The 19307-nt window shown below is 47.9% G+C and overlaps 2 protein-coding genes across 2 annotated transcripts; one reads left to right on the top strand and one right to left on the bottom strand.

Moving 5' to 3' along the window:
* Nucleotides 1-253: 253 nt before the first annotated feature.
* Nucleotides 254-15070, top strand: POMT1 (protein O-mannosyltransferase 1). The gene is made up of 21 exons (XM_068211217.1): nt 254-288; nt 986-1109; nt 1723-1866; nt 2529-2635; nt 3208-3258; nt 3593-3739; nt 4696-4807; nt 5285-5350; nt 5477-5570; nt 6008-6163; nt 6734-6864; nt 7096-7191; nt 8534-8626; nt 9616-9712; nt 9801-9893; nt 10407-10527; nt 10766-10863; nt 11377-11490; nt 11973-12099; nt 12182-12359; nt 12565-15070. Exons 3-21 carry the CDS (start codon nt 1745-1747, stop codon nt 12737-12739), a joined length of 2178 nt encoding a protein of 725 aa, XP_068067318.1. The 5' UTR covers nt 254-288; nt 986-1109; nt 1723-1744; the 3' UTR covers nt 12740-15070.
* UCK1 (uridine-cytidine kinase 1) lies at nt 14457-19188 on the bottom strand. The gene is made up of 7 exons (XM_068211218.1): nt 19062-19188; nt 18689-18848; nt 17841-17937; nt 17580-17722; nt 17406-17500; nt 16277-16325; nt 14457-15965 (listed from the first exon to the last, which is right to left on the bottom strand). The coding sequence occupies exons 1-7, from the start codon at nt 19146-19148 to the stop codon at nt 15778-15780; spliced, it is 819 nt and encodes a 272-aa protein (XP_068067319.1). The 5' UTR covers nt 19149-19188; the 3' UTR covers nt 14457-15777.
* Nucleotides 19189-19307: the final 119 nt, after the last annotated feature.

Genomic DNA, 19307 nt, shown 5'->3' with positions numbered 1-19307 from the left:
CCGTGTCTGGTTATTTTAGTTAATTAAAAAAAAAAAAAAACCAAAAAAAAACAACAAAAAAAAAAAAAACCAAAAAAAAAAAACCAGGAACAAACAGAAAGCCCCCAAACACACAGCAGCAAAGCCCCGGCGGCCGGGTCGCTGGTGGCCGTGGGTCCCTCACAGCCGCCATACCGGGGAGGCCGGGCCCGCTCGGCACACGCGGCGTTGCCATGGCAACACACACCCGTTTCCTGGTTCCGCCCCGCTGCCGACGCGTGCGTCTGACGTCACATCCGGTGCCGACAGGTAGGGGCGGGTGGAGCGTGGCGCGCGGTGAGGCCCCGCCCCCGGGGCCGTGTGGGGCGGGGGTGCCGCTCCTGATCGCGGTCTCAGTTCTGAGGCTGGTCCCGGTCTTAGTCCTGATCCTGGTCGCGGTCCCCGTCTTGCTCTCCATCCCAGTCCTAGTTCTCCTGGCCCCGGTCCTAGTCCCGATCCTAATTCCGTTCCTAGTGCTGGTCCCGGGCGTGTTCCCGGTCCCGGCTCCGCGGTGCCGCTGCTCGCTTGCCCCCTTCACCGCCGTACAGCTGAGGGGGATGGCCGAGGCCCCGCGGGGGCTGGGGTTGGTGCTCCTCTGCCCCGCAGAAACGCTCAAAGGAGCATGCAGGGGTGCATACTGGGCGGGTGCTGGGGCTTAGTGACGCTCTGAGGGCGGCCTGTGGGGTCCCGGGAGCCCCCGGGAGCTTCGGGGGGAACAGGGCGGGGTGGGGGGCGCTGGCCCCGCTCCCCCTCATAAAGCGTGCGGAGCCTGGCCGAGGTTTGAGCGTGCCCTGAGGAGCCCGAGGTGGTGCGGCACAGCTGCCCTGGGCCCAGCTGAACCGCAGGGATCAGCAGGGAGATCCCGGGCTCGCAGAGCCTGCGAGGGGGAGACAGAGCCCAGGTGGGAGCGCAGCTCTGCCAGGCGCTCCGGAAAACCTCTGCTCCACGCAGCGCTTGTGTTTTGTAGGCAGAGAGAAACCAGGCCAGCGGCACGGCTCTGGATGGTGGTGATGCGCTCACATCTCGCTTTGTTCTCCCCTGATCAAAGCCACGCTGATGGATTTGTTCTGGTAACTTGCCGTTGTGTTGAGGTGAGGAGGCACGGCACTGATTCTCTGCTACTTTCTGACCTAGCTTTTAGCACTTCTGCTTAAACAGCACTTGTACATGTGCTCCAATACCCGGCTTTCTAACGCAGAGGGCGTTTGCGGGATTTGCCCCTCCCTTCCCCACTCCCAAAGAAATACCCCCGTTTGCAAGGAAGTGACTTGATTGAGTTTTGTTTTTAAAGCTACCTGAGCTCTCAATAGCTCAGTTAATGAGGTCATCTGATGTCTGAGCACATGGGTTGTCCGCCAGTTGCGTCAGAATTTGGGCGGTGAGGTTTGCTTTGCAAAAAGCAGAATACAGGCTGGAGAATAAAGGTGCTGTGTTTCTGCAGAACCAGTGTAAGAATAAACAAGGTTTCTAGCTTACTACTGCAGGCAGAAGCAGGGCAGATGAAAAGTGTGTCAGTTCAGTAACTTTATTTTTACAACTAGTCCTGTAGATAGAATAGAAACACAAAAACATGAAAAGCAAGAGAATTTTGGGAAATTAATTACCATTAGCTGCTTGGAGCAGAAATCAGGCTTGATGCTTTCTGTGAAGTGTTCAGTGCTCTGTGAGCCAAAGGGTGACTGCTGTTCTCTTCTGCTCTCAAAGGTTCAGACAGACCTTTGACAGGATGTTGGGATTTCTGAAGGAGCCAGTTGTGGTCACTGCAAAGATCAATGTGAGCCTGGTGGCACTGACTGTGATGGGATTAATAAGTCGTCTCTGGGGGCTTTGCTATCCACGGGCTGTGGTGTGAGTAATGAGTTTCTTTTCTACCTGAATGACACAAACTTGTTTTTCAAACATTTGTGAGCAAGAATGCAGGAGCAGAAGAGCACAGCTTGACTGATGTCAGCCTCTGTAAATCATAGAATCACAAAATCACAGACTGGTTTGGGTTGGAAGGCATCTTAAGGCTCATCTTATTCTGCCTCCTGCCATGGGCAGGGACACATTCCACTATCCCAGGTGCTCCAGCCTGGCCTTGGACACTTCCAGGGATCCAGGGCCAGCCACAGCTTCTCTGGGCAACCTGTGCCAGGGCCTCACCACCCTCACAGGGAAGAATTCTTTCCTAAAATTCATCTCAACCCACTCTCTGACAGTGTCAAGCCATCCCCCCTTGTCCTTCCACTCCAGGCTCTTCACAGTCTCATCCCATCTTTCCTGTAGGCTCCCCTCAGGTACCAGGAGGCCACAATTAGACCACCCCTGTGGGCCTTCTCTTTTCCAGGCTGAACAAGGCCAATACAGTGATAATCCTTCCCTAATAAAACCCCCTGAGGAGAAGGGGCAAAGCCTCAGTGCTTCCTTGCATTCTTACCTTTCTCACAACAAGTTGGTGTTTGCTTTCTGAGTATCCCTGCAGGATAATTGCTGTTAGATTTGACATTTTTCTGCCTCTGGTGTTTCAGTTTCGATGAAGTTTATTATGGCCAGTTCGTTTCACTCTACATGAAGAGGATCTTCTTTGTGGATGACAGTGGCCCACCCTTTGGCCACATGCTGCTGGCCTTGGGAGGTAGGGTCTCCTGGAATTGGGAAGAGCCTGTTGCATGTTGCTGTGGAAGAGAGAAGTGCTGGTTAGAAATGAATCATCAGATCCACTTACAGGGGAAAGCACAAGGCAGATAAGAGACTGTTGTAGAGAGAATTGGGTTTTCCTTTATTTAGGATTGTTAGGGGGCTGTTGCACGAGTAAAGGGGGAATGATGAAGCCATGTATCCATCATCTCACTGTTATCCAATCCTTTGAATAAAGAGATGAGAACTGCTAGTGCAAGAAATAGCCTCAGTTCCTTTCTGTAGCTGAGATACCACAACATCAAAGTGTCTGTATGGGAGGGAGGGAGGGAGGAAGGGATTAAATATACATCTGACTTTGTCACTGAGAATCCCTTGTTCCCAATTTATATTCTTTGTGCCTCTGCACATTGTCAAGTATTGCTGCAGACAGAACAGTATCAAAGAGGACCCTTTTGGGAAAGAGGGCCTTCGTGCAAGGAAAAGCTGTGTGTTTGGGAAATGCTTCCCAATTTAGCACCAGGTTTTATACATGCTTTGAGACTGGAAATTCTCTTGTTTATGTTGTAGGTTACTTAGGAGGATTTGATGGAAACTTTCTATGGAACAGGATTGGAGCTGGTAAGAGTTGTTTCTAACTGTCTCATTCTTTAGAGAAAATAAGCAGAATTTCAGCAACTGACAGATCCTTTTTGCCTGTCTAGTAACACTTTTCCAACACCTTCACTTCTCTTTTTATATAAGTCTTCTGCAGGTCTCTAGCACAAGTTAAAAGCACTATGAATTCATGGCACAGGCTTTGTAAATCAGCTAAACAGTGTAAGCAATACAGGACGGACAAATCAGTGCAAGTAGGAGTTAGATTCCTGTAACAATCAGGAAATTCTGTATTGGTCTGTCCTGTCTGCAGTTAAGTTCAGACTGGTGGATCAGTGTTTCCTGTTTTCTGTTCCAGAATACAGCATGAATGTTCCTGTGTGGTCCCTGCGACTCCTGCCAGCCCTGGCTGGTGCTCTCTGTGTGCCTTTAGCCTACCAGATTTTGATTGAACTGCACTTCTCCCACTGTGCTGCACTTGGAGCTGCTCTTCTGATTCTCTTAGGTAAGATTGTTCAGCTGAGCCCTATTCTTCACACATGGGGAGAAGAATCCCTTTTCCCCTTAGGAATGTTTAGGGTGGAGTAGCATCTCCCCAGAAAACATCAACAGCCCTGGCCTGTGCCAGTCTGTGCTGAGCCTCCCTGGTCTCCTAAATCCTCACAGCTCTGCAGCAGGCTGTCCTTCTGGGCTTTATACAAGTTCATTTCAATATTAAGCAAAGTAGGCAGCCTTAACAACCTCACAGGAAACCACATTTCTTGTATCCAAGGAGGTCTGTCCTCCCTTCCTCAGAGGTTACAGGATGAGTTACAATATACTGGCTTTTAACAGCAGGACAACTCAACTTGCAGTCAGAGCTCATCGAATTTCTTCAAGTCCAAACTGCAGCAAACCAGCCTGTGTCCTTAGCGCTGTGATTTGACACTGTTCTGATGTGTACAACTCAGCTGGTTTTGTTTTCTCTGAGGGGCTGCTGGCAGCTGCCTGAATGGGGAAGAGCCTCTCAGCAGCTCTTTAGCAGCCTGATAAGAGAAACCTCTCCTAGCTACCGGCTTCTCTGATTCTGGCTCATTGCAGCTCCCTTTCCTGCAGATCTGTTGTGGTGCTCATTGCTTGCTGTGCTTGCTGCCTGGACTCTTTGCTTTGAGAAGCACCTCTCTGGATTTCCCAGGACTGATTTTCTTTGCCTTTGTAGGAAGTGCAGCAGTTTTATCTGCCTCCTGATAGACTTCACTGCTTGCCCACCTCTTTGTCTTGGAAACAGTTATGTCCATGTAATTTGCTCCTGCTGGAAGGTTTTTGTCCCTCTAAACCCAGCACTTGCCCATTCCAGCCAGTAGGAACTGTCTGTCCCTAAAAGGGAAGGTCCTTTTGTTGGATAACAGTATGATTGTCTGAGGTAGCACTTGCCTATAGACAAGTTTCTCTAATTTTGTGTCTGTCTCTCTTTTCCAACAGAAAACTCTCTGATCACTCAATCAAGATTCATGCTTCTGGAATCAATACTGATTTTTTTTATCCTGCTTGCAGTTTTGTCCTACCTGAAGTTCTACAATTTGCAAAAGCACAGGTAAAGCTGGATTGTCTCCCACCCTTTTGGATACTCTCATGGTGACTTTTTTTTTTTTTTGTCACAGACTGTGTTTTTCTATGCCTCTTAACCATTCTGTAACTCACTTCACCTGTCTGTAAAATCCAATGCTTCAACCTCCCATATGGCTGCCCCAGAATTTTTCTACTGAGCAGTGTTAAAGACTGTTTTTACTGTTAGCAGGGTTGTCTTTTTTAATTTTAAAATAGAAATAAAATCCCTTGGGAGCATTTCTTTGCCCACTCAGGTTTTTTACTGGAAGGTTTCCTTCTGTGCACAGAAACACTGATAATAACAGGTCACTTAATGCTCCTTTGTAACTGTTCACAGGCACTGAATTTAGAGATATTTGTCTCTTTTGTTCCCTGATCCTTACAGAGAATGAAGTAATCCTTAGTAAAGTAAAATTATCTTTAAATTGAGCCTAGCAAGTGATTTAATACATTTATCTTTAAGTGCCTTCTCTGGAAGCTGGTGGTTTTGGCTCCTGCTGGCTGGAGTAGCCTGTTCTTGTGCAGTTGGGTAAGTGATGATGTCTTACCTGGACTTTAATGCCTACTGTTCAAGACAATGTTAGAATATTTATATATTGTGTTAGGTAATTGTGTAGTTTTTAACCATGTTCATTTTTATGCACTTTCTTCACAGAGTGAAATATATGGGCCTGTTTACCTATATGCTGCTCTTGGCCACTGCAGGACTCCACTTCTGGCACATGATAGGAGACCAGAACTTGTCAAATGTACGTAGCACAGCATGCAAAAGTTGTTATTTGTCACTTTTCATTGCAGGAGCCTTTCAAGCCCACAGATAACAGTGCAGTCTGTAGCTGGCTTTTGTACTACAATTCCTTGTCTGGAAACCCTTCTGTCATAGTACAGTTCCCAACTCACTTGCTGGGGAAGATGGAATTAAGTTTAAGAAAAATATGTGTGTGTAGACTGTCTTTTCTGCTGTTATCCATGTCTTGGTGATGTGTGACTGAGAACATGCACTTGTCTCACACACTCCTGCCAGCTCCACTTCAAATCCTTGCTGCAAGTTACCCAGTTGTCCACAAAGTTACAGTTGAATGAAAACAGTGGGGGAAACTTAGAAAAGACAGACAAAACAAGCAAAGTGCTCTGGAACTTTTAATATCTAGAGCACTAAATGAGTGAGCTTTCTATGTTCTTCCAGGTTTCCTTGCTGTGCCATTTTCTAGCCCGGGGTCTGGCCCTTATCATCATCCCCATGGGGCTGTACCTGTCCTTCTTCTATGTTCACTTGGCTTTGCTGTATCGCTCTGGGCCTCATGACCAGATCATGACAAGTGCTTTCCAAGCCAGCTTAGAGGTAAAGGAAATGTGGTCTTGGAACTGATTTATTAAAGAGGGGAGAATGTTCACTATTAGGTGGTGTTTAATCCTATTCCTTTGGTCCTGCATATTTTGTCCCTTTTATGTCATTTAACTATTTTGCTGCTGTAGTACTGCTTTAAGGTGAAGCAATAATGACTGAAATCCTAATAACAGATGAAAACCTATTCCAAATGAAGCAAGAAAAATATATTCACTCTTCTGCTGAAGGTTTGTCCCTTCCTACAGGAAACTCCACAGAAGTAGATACAGTACTGAACTCTCACATGGTGATATGGTATACTATAGGAGTGCTTAGCCTGTCTTTTAGGACATGGCTTTAGGGATATTTCCTGAGACCCTGTAGTCTTTTAGTTTTGTGGGTGTTGGTGTATTTACTATCTATTGAGTATGGTGCTGCAAGACTTGATTTTGGTAGGTAAAACCAAATGAGAAGGTGCTGTGTGAAGATACTGCTGTGTTGGAGTGGGATGTGACTCAATAGAATTTAAGCAGCCTTTGGGTTGTTTCTTCTTCTTTGTACTTACCCTGTCCTTACCCTTCTCAGGGTGGGCTGGCTCGAATCACTCAGGGTCAGCCCTTAGAGGTGGCCTATGGCTCTCAGATCACTCTGCGGAATGTGCTGGGCAAGCCCATGCAGTGCTGGCTCCACTCTCACTCCAACACTTACCCCATCAGGTGAGGAATCTGCCCGGGTCTCTATGGGGAGGGTCAGCTCTGCTTCTTCACCTGCCAGTCCAAGTGTAGCAGTTTGGGTCCTGGCAATTCTAGCTTCATTAATCCTCCAGAGTCCCTGTGCTCTGTAGGAATGATCAGTGATGTGGTGCTGGTTTGTACTGCTGGGACTGGTGAGCACAGAGATCACAGGTGCCTTTACACCTCTGTGGGGTTTTGTTACTTCCTGTGCAGGTATGAGAACGGCCGAGGGAGTTCCCATCAGCAGCAGGTGACCTGCTATCCCTTCAAGGATGTGAACAACTGGTGGATTGTCAAAGATCCTGGAATGTGAGTATGCAAGAGATTTAAATTCAACCTATATGCTTCCAAAACCCAACCAGGGCTTGGATTGGATTGGACATAACTCTTCTCTGCTTATGGATGCAGAAGCCTGGTGTGATCTGAGCAAGTGATTGCAGCTCTTTGCACAATCCTTCTCAATGTGGTAAAAACATTACTGAGGACTCTAAAATCCTGTCTGAACTGCTCCTGCCAGAACATGGGCTGTGCTGTGCACAAGTGGAACTTGAAAGACTCACAAGACTCACAGTGGAGATTCTTCAGGTGTTTTGCATGAAAGGGAAGCTCTGCTTTTTGAAGTGTGAGCCATGGTGTTAGTGTGTCTTGATGAGTTTTACCAAACTTGAATGAGTCTCAGAAAAGAGTAGAAAACACTTTTGAAAAATGAGTAGTTCTTTGTATTAGAAGTGTGGAATGAGCTGTAGGATCTGCCACATAGGGAAGGATTCCAGGTGGTGCCTGTACCTGAGGCCTGGTTTGTGCTGAAGTGTTTTGCTATTGTCACTGTCAATACAGAGCAGGACTCTCTGTCCTTGTTTTGCCAGTAAAAGCCTTTGAGTGACATAATTCCATACTGATCAAAAAGTTGCTTTTGTGAGTTTCTTACATTGTACTGGGAGCTGTATAAAGAGTCCTATCAGAAGGACTATGTGCCATTACGAGTCATACCCACTTTGGGAAAGTTTTTCCATGGTGCAAACTTTTCAAACAAAGAGTCTAACAGGACCACAGACCCCAAATATATTCTTAAAATCCTTCAAACTCTAGACTCCTGTGAGCATTGGAGGATGTGAAGTCCTTCTATGGAACAGTAAAATACAGGCAGCAGTTTAGTGAATTGCAGTTTCCCCTTGCCATGGCCCTGTCCAGAAGCCAAGTGAGAGTTTACTCTGTATGGTGCAAAAGCCATTGATCTGTCCTATAATTCTGCCAAAGTGACACCAGCTGTAGCGCAGCACCCATCAGACTCAGTGAAGCACTCAGTGTTTCACACAAGCCACCAAACAGCTGTGTGACAGTAATAACCTTAATTCACTCCTGACTGACCTGGATTCAGACCACTGACCTAATGCCTGGAGTGTCAGTATCCCATTACTGATCCTCTGACTCATTCTGCCCTTAAGTCACCTTTGCTTTGATGAGCTTTGTTTCCATTCTTATACAACCTATATATTGCTTTAATTTCTCATTTTCTTGCCTAAATGTCTGTCCCTGCCTGCAGCTTCTTGACCTAACAACTCGGTCATGACAAGGTTGTGGTCTATATAAAGACACATATAATTTAACCATTTCCAAGTTAACCATTTGCTCTTGGGTGTCCCTTCACCAGGCAGCAGCTGGTGGTGAGTAACCCTCCACGGCCTGTCAGGCACGGGCACATCGTGCAGCTCGTCCACGGCATCACAACTCGCTACCTCAACACGTAAGTCCTTTCCTCGTGCTCTGCTCTGCCAAGCCTGCTGGCTCATTCTGCTGGGTTGGCTCTCAGAATAACCACTTTGTGACCTTGCATTCAGATATGCCATAAACTGCTTGTTATTTGTGGATTTTTACACCAGTGAGCCTTGGAGGCACCTCATGTGGTTAGTTCCATATGCCATCCCTGTGGCCCAGAGGAAGGATCCTGTATGCTTATTTATTTTTTCTGATTGACTTGGCAGTGGGATTTGATCCTAATCACAAACTTCTTAATGGTTGCTTACTGCTTCTGTTCTTCCCTACTTAGTGGCCTTTAGAGGATTTCACAGTTGTTCACATTTCACGGTAGTTCTGCAGATTCCTAAATACAGAGTTCCCTCTGTGAGTCATCATCCTCACCCCTTCAATTGCCCCCTGGACAGGTGCAGGCATTCAGTATTTTGTGTGACTTAACCCAAATCCAGCTCCACTGACTTTGATGGCATGCTCCTACCTGAAGGATGTGCTCTGGAAGTTAGGAAGATGTGCTGGAGAATCCGGTGTGCTGTGGCTGATTGCCAGAGATTCTTGCCTGTTTTGAAAGCCTGCAGTATGAACTTGCCTCCTGACTGCTTCCCAAAGGGCATCTGTGTGTACTTGAATATCACTCAGATTAGGAAGGGGGTTGTTCCGAGCTTGGGTTTTTGCTATGTCCCTTCCAAATCTAATTTGTTCATTATTGGAAACCCCAGTGAACAGCGTCTCTGTTTGTCACAATCGGTGCTTGTTCTTCAGCCTGGCATCGCAGGCATCTGCATTGGCTTCCTCTGAGCCTCTTCCTGGCAGCTCTTGGTTGTGGGGAATGCTCTCTCTCAGAGTAAACAGTGCAGTCTTGTTAAGGGAGTTACTTTTTGCTTTATTACTGAATCCAGTCTAAGCCAATTCCATATGGGTTTGCCTTTAATATGTATTTGGGAAATGGTGGTAGAGGATCTTCCTTTATTTGTCTTCTAGTCATGACGTTGCTGCTCCTCTTAGCCCCCACTCCCAAGAAGTTTCCTGCTATATTGATTATAACATCTCCATGCCAGCACAGAACCTCTGGAGAGTGGTGAGTGGTCAGAGGAAAGGGAGGACCTGATCATGCTCCAGCAGAAACAGCTGAGACAACATGGATCAAAATCATCTTTCTGTTGTAGGAAATTGTAAATCGTGAGTCTGACACAGATGTGTGGAAGACAATTCTGTCAGAAGTGAGGTTTGTTCACGTGAACACCTCTGCAGTGCTAAAGGCAAGTGGGGTTATGTTTATTTGCCTGTAGCTTTTGCTTCATGCAGTTCTTATAATTTCAAAAACTCTGCTCCAAAATAGCTACACCACTATAACGAACAACCAAGTAAATTAAAGGAAACAATAAACTTGCTCAATGTGACAAAAGAGCAGCATGTGTTTTAGGTTGTCACACTGGTACTTCATCCCTCTCAGTATCAAAGCTGTTCTGCTTCTCAAGAGGTTGTGACCACTCTACACAACTGGGGCTTACAAGCTGATGCCAAGTCTGTGTGTCTTTGAGAGCAGCTGGAATAATTAAGGATCTTTTTCTTCACAAAGTTTGCCAGAATGACTGATTTTATAGCTGTAGTATTTACTGAGACATTATTTTGTATGGTGACTCTTCACACATTTTCTGGCAGTCCCTTGTTGTCATCCAGTGCTCAGGCAGAGCCTGGGAACTTCTTCCATCCTGAAGTTCAGTTTGGTAGAACTTTCAGTTTAAAAGTTCACTGTTGTTTTTCTCTTTTAGCTCAGTGGAGCATCTCTGCCTGAGTGGGGATACCGGCAGCTGGAGGTGGTTGGAGAGAAGCTGTCCAAAGGCTACCACCAGAGCATGGTGTGGAATGTGGAAGAGCACAGATATGGGAAAAGTATGTCTCAGCCACGCTCCTGAAGCAGGTTTCACTTCATGGTGATGAGAAGGTGGTACTGTGCGTGTTCAGTTGGCTCTACCACGTTGTCAGAATCCTTACAAAGTCCCTTCAAGTGCTGTTGCACTTGGATGATGTATTGGAGAAGGGTTCCTGGGAGAGTGAGGAGCCTGTGTGCTCTCTCCCCTTTCTAGCTTTCTGCCTGTGGTTATTTCTGAGCTTTGCTGTTTCCTTCCAGGCCAGGAGCAAAAAGAGAGGGAAGTGGAACTCCACTCTCCCACACAGATGGACATCAGTAAAAACCTCAGCTTCATGGCAAAGTTCACAGAATTGCAGGTGAGTGTCTTGTTATTCCCTTCATTTTTTCTTCTGCTACAGAGCAGGAGCCTGAGCATTTCTGCAGAATCTGAGCCTGAGAATTCATTGTTTAATCCTTGCTGATAGTTTGCCTTCCTCACTGTAAAAAAATGTTTCTGAATGCACTTATAAGGGCATTAAAGACCTGGGCTGTCCAGTAATGAATACCCAAGTGATTGTGTAACAAAAAAGGGGGAGGAAAATTGGTTGGGCACCCAGAAGCTGCCTGAAACTGAACTGTAATGTGTGGTACATGCAGTGAGTAGTGTTGATGCCCCTTACTATTTTTGTAGAAATCCATTAAGGAAAGTGCATTATTTAAGAACCAAATAAAACAATTGTATTGATCAGTATCCATATGAGATATGTAAAATATTTCTCCACTCCCAGCTTAGGAACTTAACATCTTACATCTGGAGCTGTTCACCCATGCCTGCTGTCCCACCTGTTGTTCCAATTCTGAAAGCCCTCTGCTTACCTTTTTTTCTCTAGTGGAAAATACTCACATTAAAAAATGAAGACACAGAGCATAAGTACAGCTCCTCTGTCCTGGACTGGATCACAATGGACACCAATATTGCCTACTGGCTCCACCCCACCTCAGGGGTAAGTACAAGAGGTAGAACTAGCTGTGAAGCTGTTGAGAAAGCAGAACAGCTCAGATATGAGCCCCAGGAGTAGGAGTCAGAGCAGAGCTGCAGCTTCCAGCCAAGGACTTTTCCTATATTAATATATTTTCCATGAGGGGTGAAGTATTTTAGCATGAGATACAACTTTGACAGTAGTTGCTTTTAATTAAATCATGTTTGCTTGTGCTTTTTTTTTTTTTTTGAGGTAAATTGCAGTTTAATAGTTTCCATTATTGATTTCATTTAGAAGATGAGTTCATCTCCAATAGCATCCTTTAAATGCTTTCCATTACACAAGAGTCTTAAAGCAGCAAAGTTTATCAACCAGTTTTGTTCCAGGTTACTAGGCAGGCCCATTCTGGAGCTTTATTTAGCAAGTTTGTGTAGGTAATATTTAAACTCACCTAAAAGAACACAGCATGTTCCTGCTTTTGGCTTAGACCATCATCTATCCTGCAGGCCCAGATCCACCTCCTTGGGAATGTTGCCACCTGGGCTTCAGCTAATGCTGCTGTTCTGGTCTACCTGTGTCTGTCCCTGTGGTACGTGCTACGGCGAAGGAGGAAGATCTACGACATCCCTGAAGGTCTGACTGCACTCTGTGTGTGTGTCCAGGTGGAGGCTTGTGCCTTGCTCTGCTCTCAGATGCCATCTCCTGTCTCCTGCAGATGCCTGGCAGCTCTGGATGTCAGCAGGAGGCATTTGTGGTGGAGGCTGGGCTGTGAATTACCTGCCCTTCTTCCTGATGGAGAAGACACTTTTCCTGTACCACTACCTGCCTGCTGTCACATTCCAGATTCTCCTGATTCCTGTGGTACTGCAGCATCTCAGTGATCATCTCTGCAGGTATTTGGCTCCAAGAGTTCTCTTGAAAGGAGGACTGCCACAGTTCTTTCTCCAGGTTCTGTCACCTGGGGAAAGCAGTGTTTTTTTCAGCAGTGGCCAAACTGTCATTTGCTTTTAGGGAAGCCAGGGCAGGCACAGGTGTTTTGGATGAAGTGTTAGGCCAGCCTTGATGTAACTTGAGCACTCTTTCCCTCTCTGATGCCAGATCTGTGCTGCTCAAGAGCATGTTCAGTGCCCTGACTGTAGCCTGGCTCTCCTCGGTGTACTTTGTGTACTGCACCTTCAGCCCCGTGACCTACGGGCAGCCTGCACTGTCCCTCACGGAACTCAAGGCCCTGCGCTGGAAGGACACCTGGAACATCCTGATCAGAAAGCAGTGACCACTCCAGCCTGGGCACAGCAAAGGGAAACACCTCTTGTGCAAAGCCAAGAATTTATTGTTAGCATCATGGAAATCTTAACAGTCGCTTCAGGTATTTTGTAGTAGTCCAGATCTAATGATTACAGGAGAAGAAAATAAAGGAACACTGTTACAGAAAAGGTCTCAACAGTAATACAGCTGTTATGAGCACAGTTCCCAGTTTCTGTTACATTCACCCTTCACTGCCCCTCAGGGTGTGAAGGTTTCTGACTTTAGTCAACAGCATCCCAGCTCCTTTGCTGGAAGAGCTGCAGCAATTTCTTTTCTTTCCTGGGAGTAGAGTGGTGGTTCTTCCTTCTGGCACTACATTGCACTTACTGCTATTTCATGTGTTTCCTATCACTGAGCTCTGCAATCCCATTATATGCTTGCTATAAATGGACTCTTTCCAACACATCAGATACTTTTTTTCTGTTTTCTTTGTTATGCCTGAAACCCCAGGTTTTCCCTCTCTAAAGCTTGCTCATCTTTAACAATCAGTAACTGGCCCTGCAGCCTTACAGCATCATTCCATGACTCTATTCCTCAACAATGCATTATTTGCCCCCAACTTCCAATGCTGTGCTATCATTTCTATTTATGTAAATAGAGCATTAAGCTACATTTATAAATAGTTCATTCTGCATAGAATAATGACTTGTTACTATTATCTATTTATAATCATCTGACATCAGCATCACTTTTAAGAAGATAAGCAAAATAAAAAGACATTAAAAGTTTTAAAAGTTGCTGTTACAGCTAAAGAAGGCTTCAGGCAACCCAGGAATTGAGCCAAAGCCAGAATAATCCTTTGGTCATGTGGCACTGATGTGAAGCCTGAGGCCTGTTACCAGCAGTGGCAGTATTGCCATTACACCTCAGATCCCATGGGAAAAGAGCTCTGGGCAAGGTAGGACTGATCCTGCTGACAAGGAAACCTGCTCCAGCTTGTGCACATGGGTTCAGGGTGAAAACACTGAAACCCCATGGCCTGGCCTGCACCAGCAGAGAATTCACAGAGAAGAAGGCAAAGGTGAAGCACTGGGGACTCAGTGGGGAATTTATAATGGCTCTGTCCAGGTGTCTGAGCAGGGCTGTAGTACCTGGGCCACATTCCATTGCTGTATCAGCAGCAGGTCCTGCAGGGCAGCACAAAGCTGCCAGAGCAGCATTCCCTCACCCCAGGGGCTGTGCAGTTCCTCACTGCTCTAAAAAATTCTATTCAAGGCTCCCCCCACCCCAACCCCCCGAGGAAGGTATGATCCAACACCACAGTCATTCAAAATAGGTTTTAGTGACTATTTTGCTCCTGCTGGAATCAGCCCTGAGAGCTAATGCTTCAGTGCAGTAGCTCATACTCTAAGTCTGTTACCCTGAGCTAGACAGCACCCAGCAGCAGTCAGGAAATGCTCTGCCTTCTCCTGGGCACTGCAGAAGTACCACTGAACTATCACTGAGACACCAAACCTTCACCCCTTCCCAGGGCTGAGAAGACTATAGGGATGAAAGTGCAGACTGCATTTCTTAACTTGGTTTTTTTTTCTCTGAATTTTCAGCCATGACAGAACCAAAGGTAACAATTCTGAGTTAAGGGAAGAAAGAGCTGTTGAGTATAAGAGCCCCTCCAGCAGCATTCCCTTCTGTGCCTTTTTGCTGGCATAGTGAATGCACCACAATTACCTTTTATAAAAATGGTTATTTCTGATCACTGTTCATTTATTTATTAGCCAAAGTAACACACCCACAACCAACACAGCCAAACCCTGCTTTTAGAAAATTAGCAAATACAAAAAAGTTCCTCTTAGCAATATTTCCCTCCCACCCTCATTCTCAAAATTACACCTTAGGTCCAGACTCAAGAACAGTATCACAAGGACATTTTCAAAGGTCCAACCAGCACTTCATTGCAGTTTTTTTCCAAACAGACACTTCATGCTCCTGCAGTATCACTTATCTGGGGTAAACTACAGAAACTGGGATATCACTGTTTGTACTTCTTGTCTGCTCTTTTTAGAAAGCCAGACATTCTTGAGCTGGAGCTGCTGGAGTGCAAGGCAAGTGCTCTGACCCTGTCTGAGGGTGTCCAGGCAGCTGCTTGTGCCAGCAGCAGGAGGGTCCTGCAATTCCCAGTTTCCCCCCTTGCTGACCTCACCAGCCATCTCTGGAAGCGGACGGATTCTGCCCAGCAGAATTTGCAACCAGCAGTACAGAAATGCACTAAAAGACACTAATACTGACAAGGTCAGGTTTCTGTTTCCATGAGCAACTCAATCCAGTTGGAGCTCACACATTCAGTAACTGTGGTAAAGCACACTGGGTACAAAAAATAACCAAACAGTGTAGCAAGAGTCAGGAGCTTGGAAAGGAATAAATTAGGAATCACTAGAACCACCAGACTTCTTGGGCCTGTCCCCTGGTGAACTGCAAGTTCCCATTTGTCCCTGTCAGTCTCTGTCTCACCCCTGTCTCAAGGGAGAGGTGCCTCTGCAGGTCAGTCCCTCTGACCCCACAGGCTAGGAGGTTGGCCAGCAGCAGAGCATGGCCACAACTCAAGGTGCCAACAAGGTGGAGAAGAGTAAGAGCCTGTTAAAATTAACAGCATGTGAGCTAGTCTTGGGTAGAGAGAAAAACACCCAAGAGGCACATGATTTTCCTGCTACAGACAACCATCATCAGGGAAATGGGGTATCTTGCTAGTCACCTGATAGTGCTTAATTTTCAGGGGAATCTTCAGTATTAGATTTCATTCCGAAAACTAAAAAAAGGCAAGTAACACTGCCTTTAACCAGTTCACCAAGTAACAACTCCAGACATCTCAGGGAGAACAGGGAGGGGTTTGGAGGGAAGAGGGATGGAAGGCCAACCCCTTCCTCTCTCGGTGAGAAGATTCCCACCAGGATCCCCTCCGCTGCTAGGACGACTTAAGGGGCACTTCACCAACCATTCCGTGGAAGTCCTTTCCCAAAGTTGTCTTCAGTGTTGGTGCGGACCAGAGGCAAACCCTGGGGCCGTGCCAGGCTAGTGCGGGCGGCTGCTGGACTCGAGGTGGGAGCGCTTCCCCGCCGCCAGGACAGCGCCGCTCTCCGCCTGCTCCGGGAACGGCCGCTTGTACGTCCGGCCGTGCCCGTTCAGCGCCCCGCGCTGCCACTTGCAGATGTCCCCGTTCAGGATGTCCTGAATGTGCTGCACGATGAGGTTTATGGCAACTGCAGAGAGGAACAGGAATAGAGGACATGAAGGCTCTCCTGGCTGAGTTATCTAGAAAATGTGGAGCATCCAGCCCTGCTCAACTCAAGTTTTAACAAGCCCTTAAATGAAACTCTGCCTGCTGTCTGCAGTGAGGTCAGACCCCCAACAGGTCACTTTTCCAGCCCTCCACAGGCTGAGCAGTTCCCTGCCCTCCAGCAAAAACCCCTTCCTCAAGAGCAGGCACTCAAGGCAGCAGGGTGCCTCCTGCTCTATTCCCAACCCCAAAGGTATCTCCCAAGGCAAATCAGGGAACCCAACTCCCTTTTACCCATGTTGTCAACTCCTCGGGGGATGATCACATCTGCATACTTCTTTGTCTGCAAAACAGAAGCAGTGGTGGAGGAGGCTGTTAATGGGAAAAGTCAACTTCATTCCAGAAAGAAGCAACCAAAGACCAGAAAACTGGGCAAAGATGGAAGGTCCTAGTGCTCCAGGGTATTAAGTTAAAGCTCTGTCTCATGGTAACAACTTAAATAAATTCCAATATCACACTGGCAAATATGCACTGGATTGAAGCTCAGGGATTCTTTTTACTGTCCCTTTGCAGAGAATCACCAGGTCGAAACAGCAGGTCAGGTGTGGAGTCCTTTGCTTTTATCCATCTGAGCTGCCTTGCCCACTTCAGGCCAGGTCTGTTTGCCAAGAGCTGGTTTTAATCAGCATTTCGCAAGCCATTGCTAAATCTCTGCTGAGAGCCAAGGTATCCAATGTGCATGTGAAATTCCTGCCTGCCTCTGATAACATTTTATTGATCTTTACCACCACAGCACTCCTGCTTTTTCTTTCCCCACACAGCTGGAAAATAGCTGGCAAATTCAGCATTTCTAATGAGTAGTTTTAGAATCCCAGAGTTCCTTTGATCTAGAGCAAGAGGCGCCTGAGTTAGCCTTTTCCTTCATTTAATCCACATGCTGGATTTTGTTCTCATAGGGTTTTTTACAAATTAATTTGATTATGTGAGTACCTATATTGGCCTCACACTACATGGTGTAGCAAGCAGAGCTAGAATGGTCTGCCCTAGGGTTTCACCAGTGTTCCCTTCTGAGAAAGGCTGCTGGAAACCAAGCTTTTCTTTCTTCCTACAAGACTTAAGAATAAACTGAGAGTGGGAGTGTTTCATTCAGAGAGACCCATATGTAAATAGCCCCAGCAGCCAGCAGTGAGAAAACGTGTTTGAGGCATTTCCATGGTGCTTCGCCAGCAGAAGCATTTCAGTTTCTTAACAACCAGCTTGAAATGGTTGAAGACATGAGGCAGAGAGGAGAACGTGGGATTTGTGAAATACCAAAAGTCACCACAGCTGCCCCTAGAGCAGCTAATGCCCAAACAACCCTGCTCCTCTACCCCTCCCCAAAAAAACAAGACCCCACAAATGAAATTAGTGAGAGGCTTCATACCGGTAAGCAGAACTCCTCAAAGGCAGGCTTGACAAACGTGGTGTACTGGGTGAGGATCTGCTCCAGGTCCCTCCCACGTTTCATATCTCGCAGAACTGGGAAGGGGAGATAAAAGCCCTGAGTGTTGTCCCGTGGTGGGGACGGATAAGGAGCAGGGGCACGGCGGGGCTTTACCTCTGCGGGACAGACGGACGTCAGAGTCCGTGTCCACAAAGAGACGGAGGTGGAACATGTCCCGAATGTCCTGGTTGTAGAAAACCAGGATCCCCTCAAAGAGGACAACATCAGCGGGATACACCACCGTCGTCTCTGCCAGCCTGCCAGGACAGAACACCCAGAGCCCGTTAAACAGGCCTTGTGCCACCACCAAGGATCTGTCCCCAGGCTGGGGACACCCCCACACAACCCAGGACTGCAGACAAAGGCAGAGCCCACCTAGAGTGTGTCACGAAGTCGTACGTTGGTACCTCAACCGTTTTGCCATCAACAATGTTTTTCAAGGTTGAATGCATCAAATCATTATCAAAGGCATCTGTGAGAGGAAAGTTTAAAGAGAAGGACTTTCAGATGGTGTTGTATCAAATGATCTCCTCAGATTTTTCCAGACCCAAAGGAAAAACCCTCTGCCCAGTATTTCACCAGGAAAAAAAGGAACTTGCAGCTTATTCTTTCCTACCACTAGCAACACAGCACTCCCTGCCCAAGTGGCAATGGCTGTGTTTGATTTTGGAGATAAGAGAGACTTTGCTGTTCACAAGCAACTGCAACACAATGAAATTAAGAGGTGAAGCTGGTCATTTTATAATTTTATCAACCTGCTATGTAACTGTGTAATTTTGTGCAACTTTGTTCATTGGTTAGTCAAGAGCAATTGGAAAACCCCAGGCATCTTTCACGGTTTGCATTACCCACCCAACAGGCAACAGACTTCAGCCAAGGGCAGCTCCCTGTCCCGCCTACAATCCACAGCACTCCCCTGGGCAAGGGGAGCAGCTGTTTGTGTGGACAAGAAGTAACAGCAAAGGATTTGGGGAATGATGTGGTTCATTAAGGAGCCTCTCAAGAGCAGGGAGTGGAGCAGGGAGCAGGCTGGGATGCTCTCCACGGTCCAGAAGGACGCAGTAACAACGGGCACAAGGGAAGGACAAATGGATGTTTTGGTGGGGGAAAGCACATTTCTGTTCTCCAACACTTCCAATTTCCTACGGGCGCTTCCCTTAAGACCCAGCTGCGCTCCAAGCACCGCCCGAACCCTGCCGGGGCCGGGCCGGCGAGCGGCTCACCCGGGTGGTCGAAGTTGTACTGTCCCTTCAGCGCCTTGGCCTGCTGCTCGGCCGTCAGCACCTTGTAGAAGCTGTCCTGGCTGAGGATCAGCACCTTGCGCTGCCGCTGCTCCACCTCGTTCTGCCCCAGCAGCTCCATGATCTTCTCGCACACTGTGGACTGAGCGGGAGGCGGCTCAGGCGGGGCGGATCAGGGGGACCCCGGCCCTTCCCGCGGGGCGCAGCCCGGCCCGGCCCCCGGCCCGCCCTCTGCCCGCTGCCGGGGCGCAGCCCGGCGCCGCCACCGGCGATGCCCCTGCGGCCGCCGCGCAGGTCCCGCGCCGCGCGGGCTGCCCCGGGGGGGCGGGGGCGAGCCCCGGCACGGCGGGCTCACCTTGCCGCTGGCCGTGCCGCCGCTGACGCCGATGAGGAAGGGCTTGGGGTGCGGCCGCTCCGCGTCCGGGCCGCCGGCGGACGCCATGGCGGGGTGGACGGCGGGGGGCGGGGCCGCGGAGGGGGCGGGGCCGCGCGGGGGCGGGGCCGCGCGCGCTGAGCGCGTCCGGTCTCAGCCCCGGGGCGGGAGCGCCGGCACGGACAGACGGACAGACGGACAGACGGACAGACGGACAGAAATAAGGCT

The sequence above is a fragment of the Anomalospiza imberbis genome, chromosome 21 (genome assembly GCF_031753505.1).
Source record: "Anomalospiza imberbis isolate Cuckoo-Finch-1a 21T00152 chromosome 21, ASM3175350v1, whole genome shotgun sequence".
NCBI classification, from domain to species: Eukaryota; Metazoa; Chordata; class Aves; order Passeriformes; family Viduidae; genus Anomalospiza; species Anomalospiza imberbis.
This window is presented reverse-complemented; position numbering and strand designations above follow the sequence as displayed.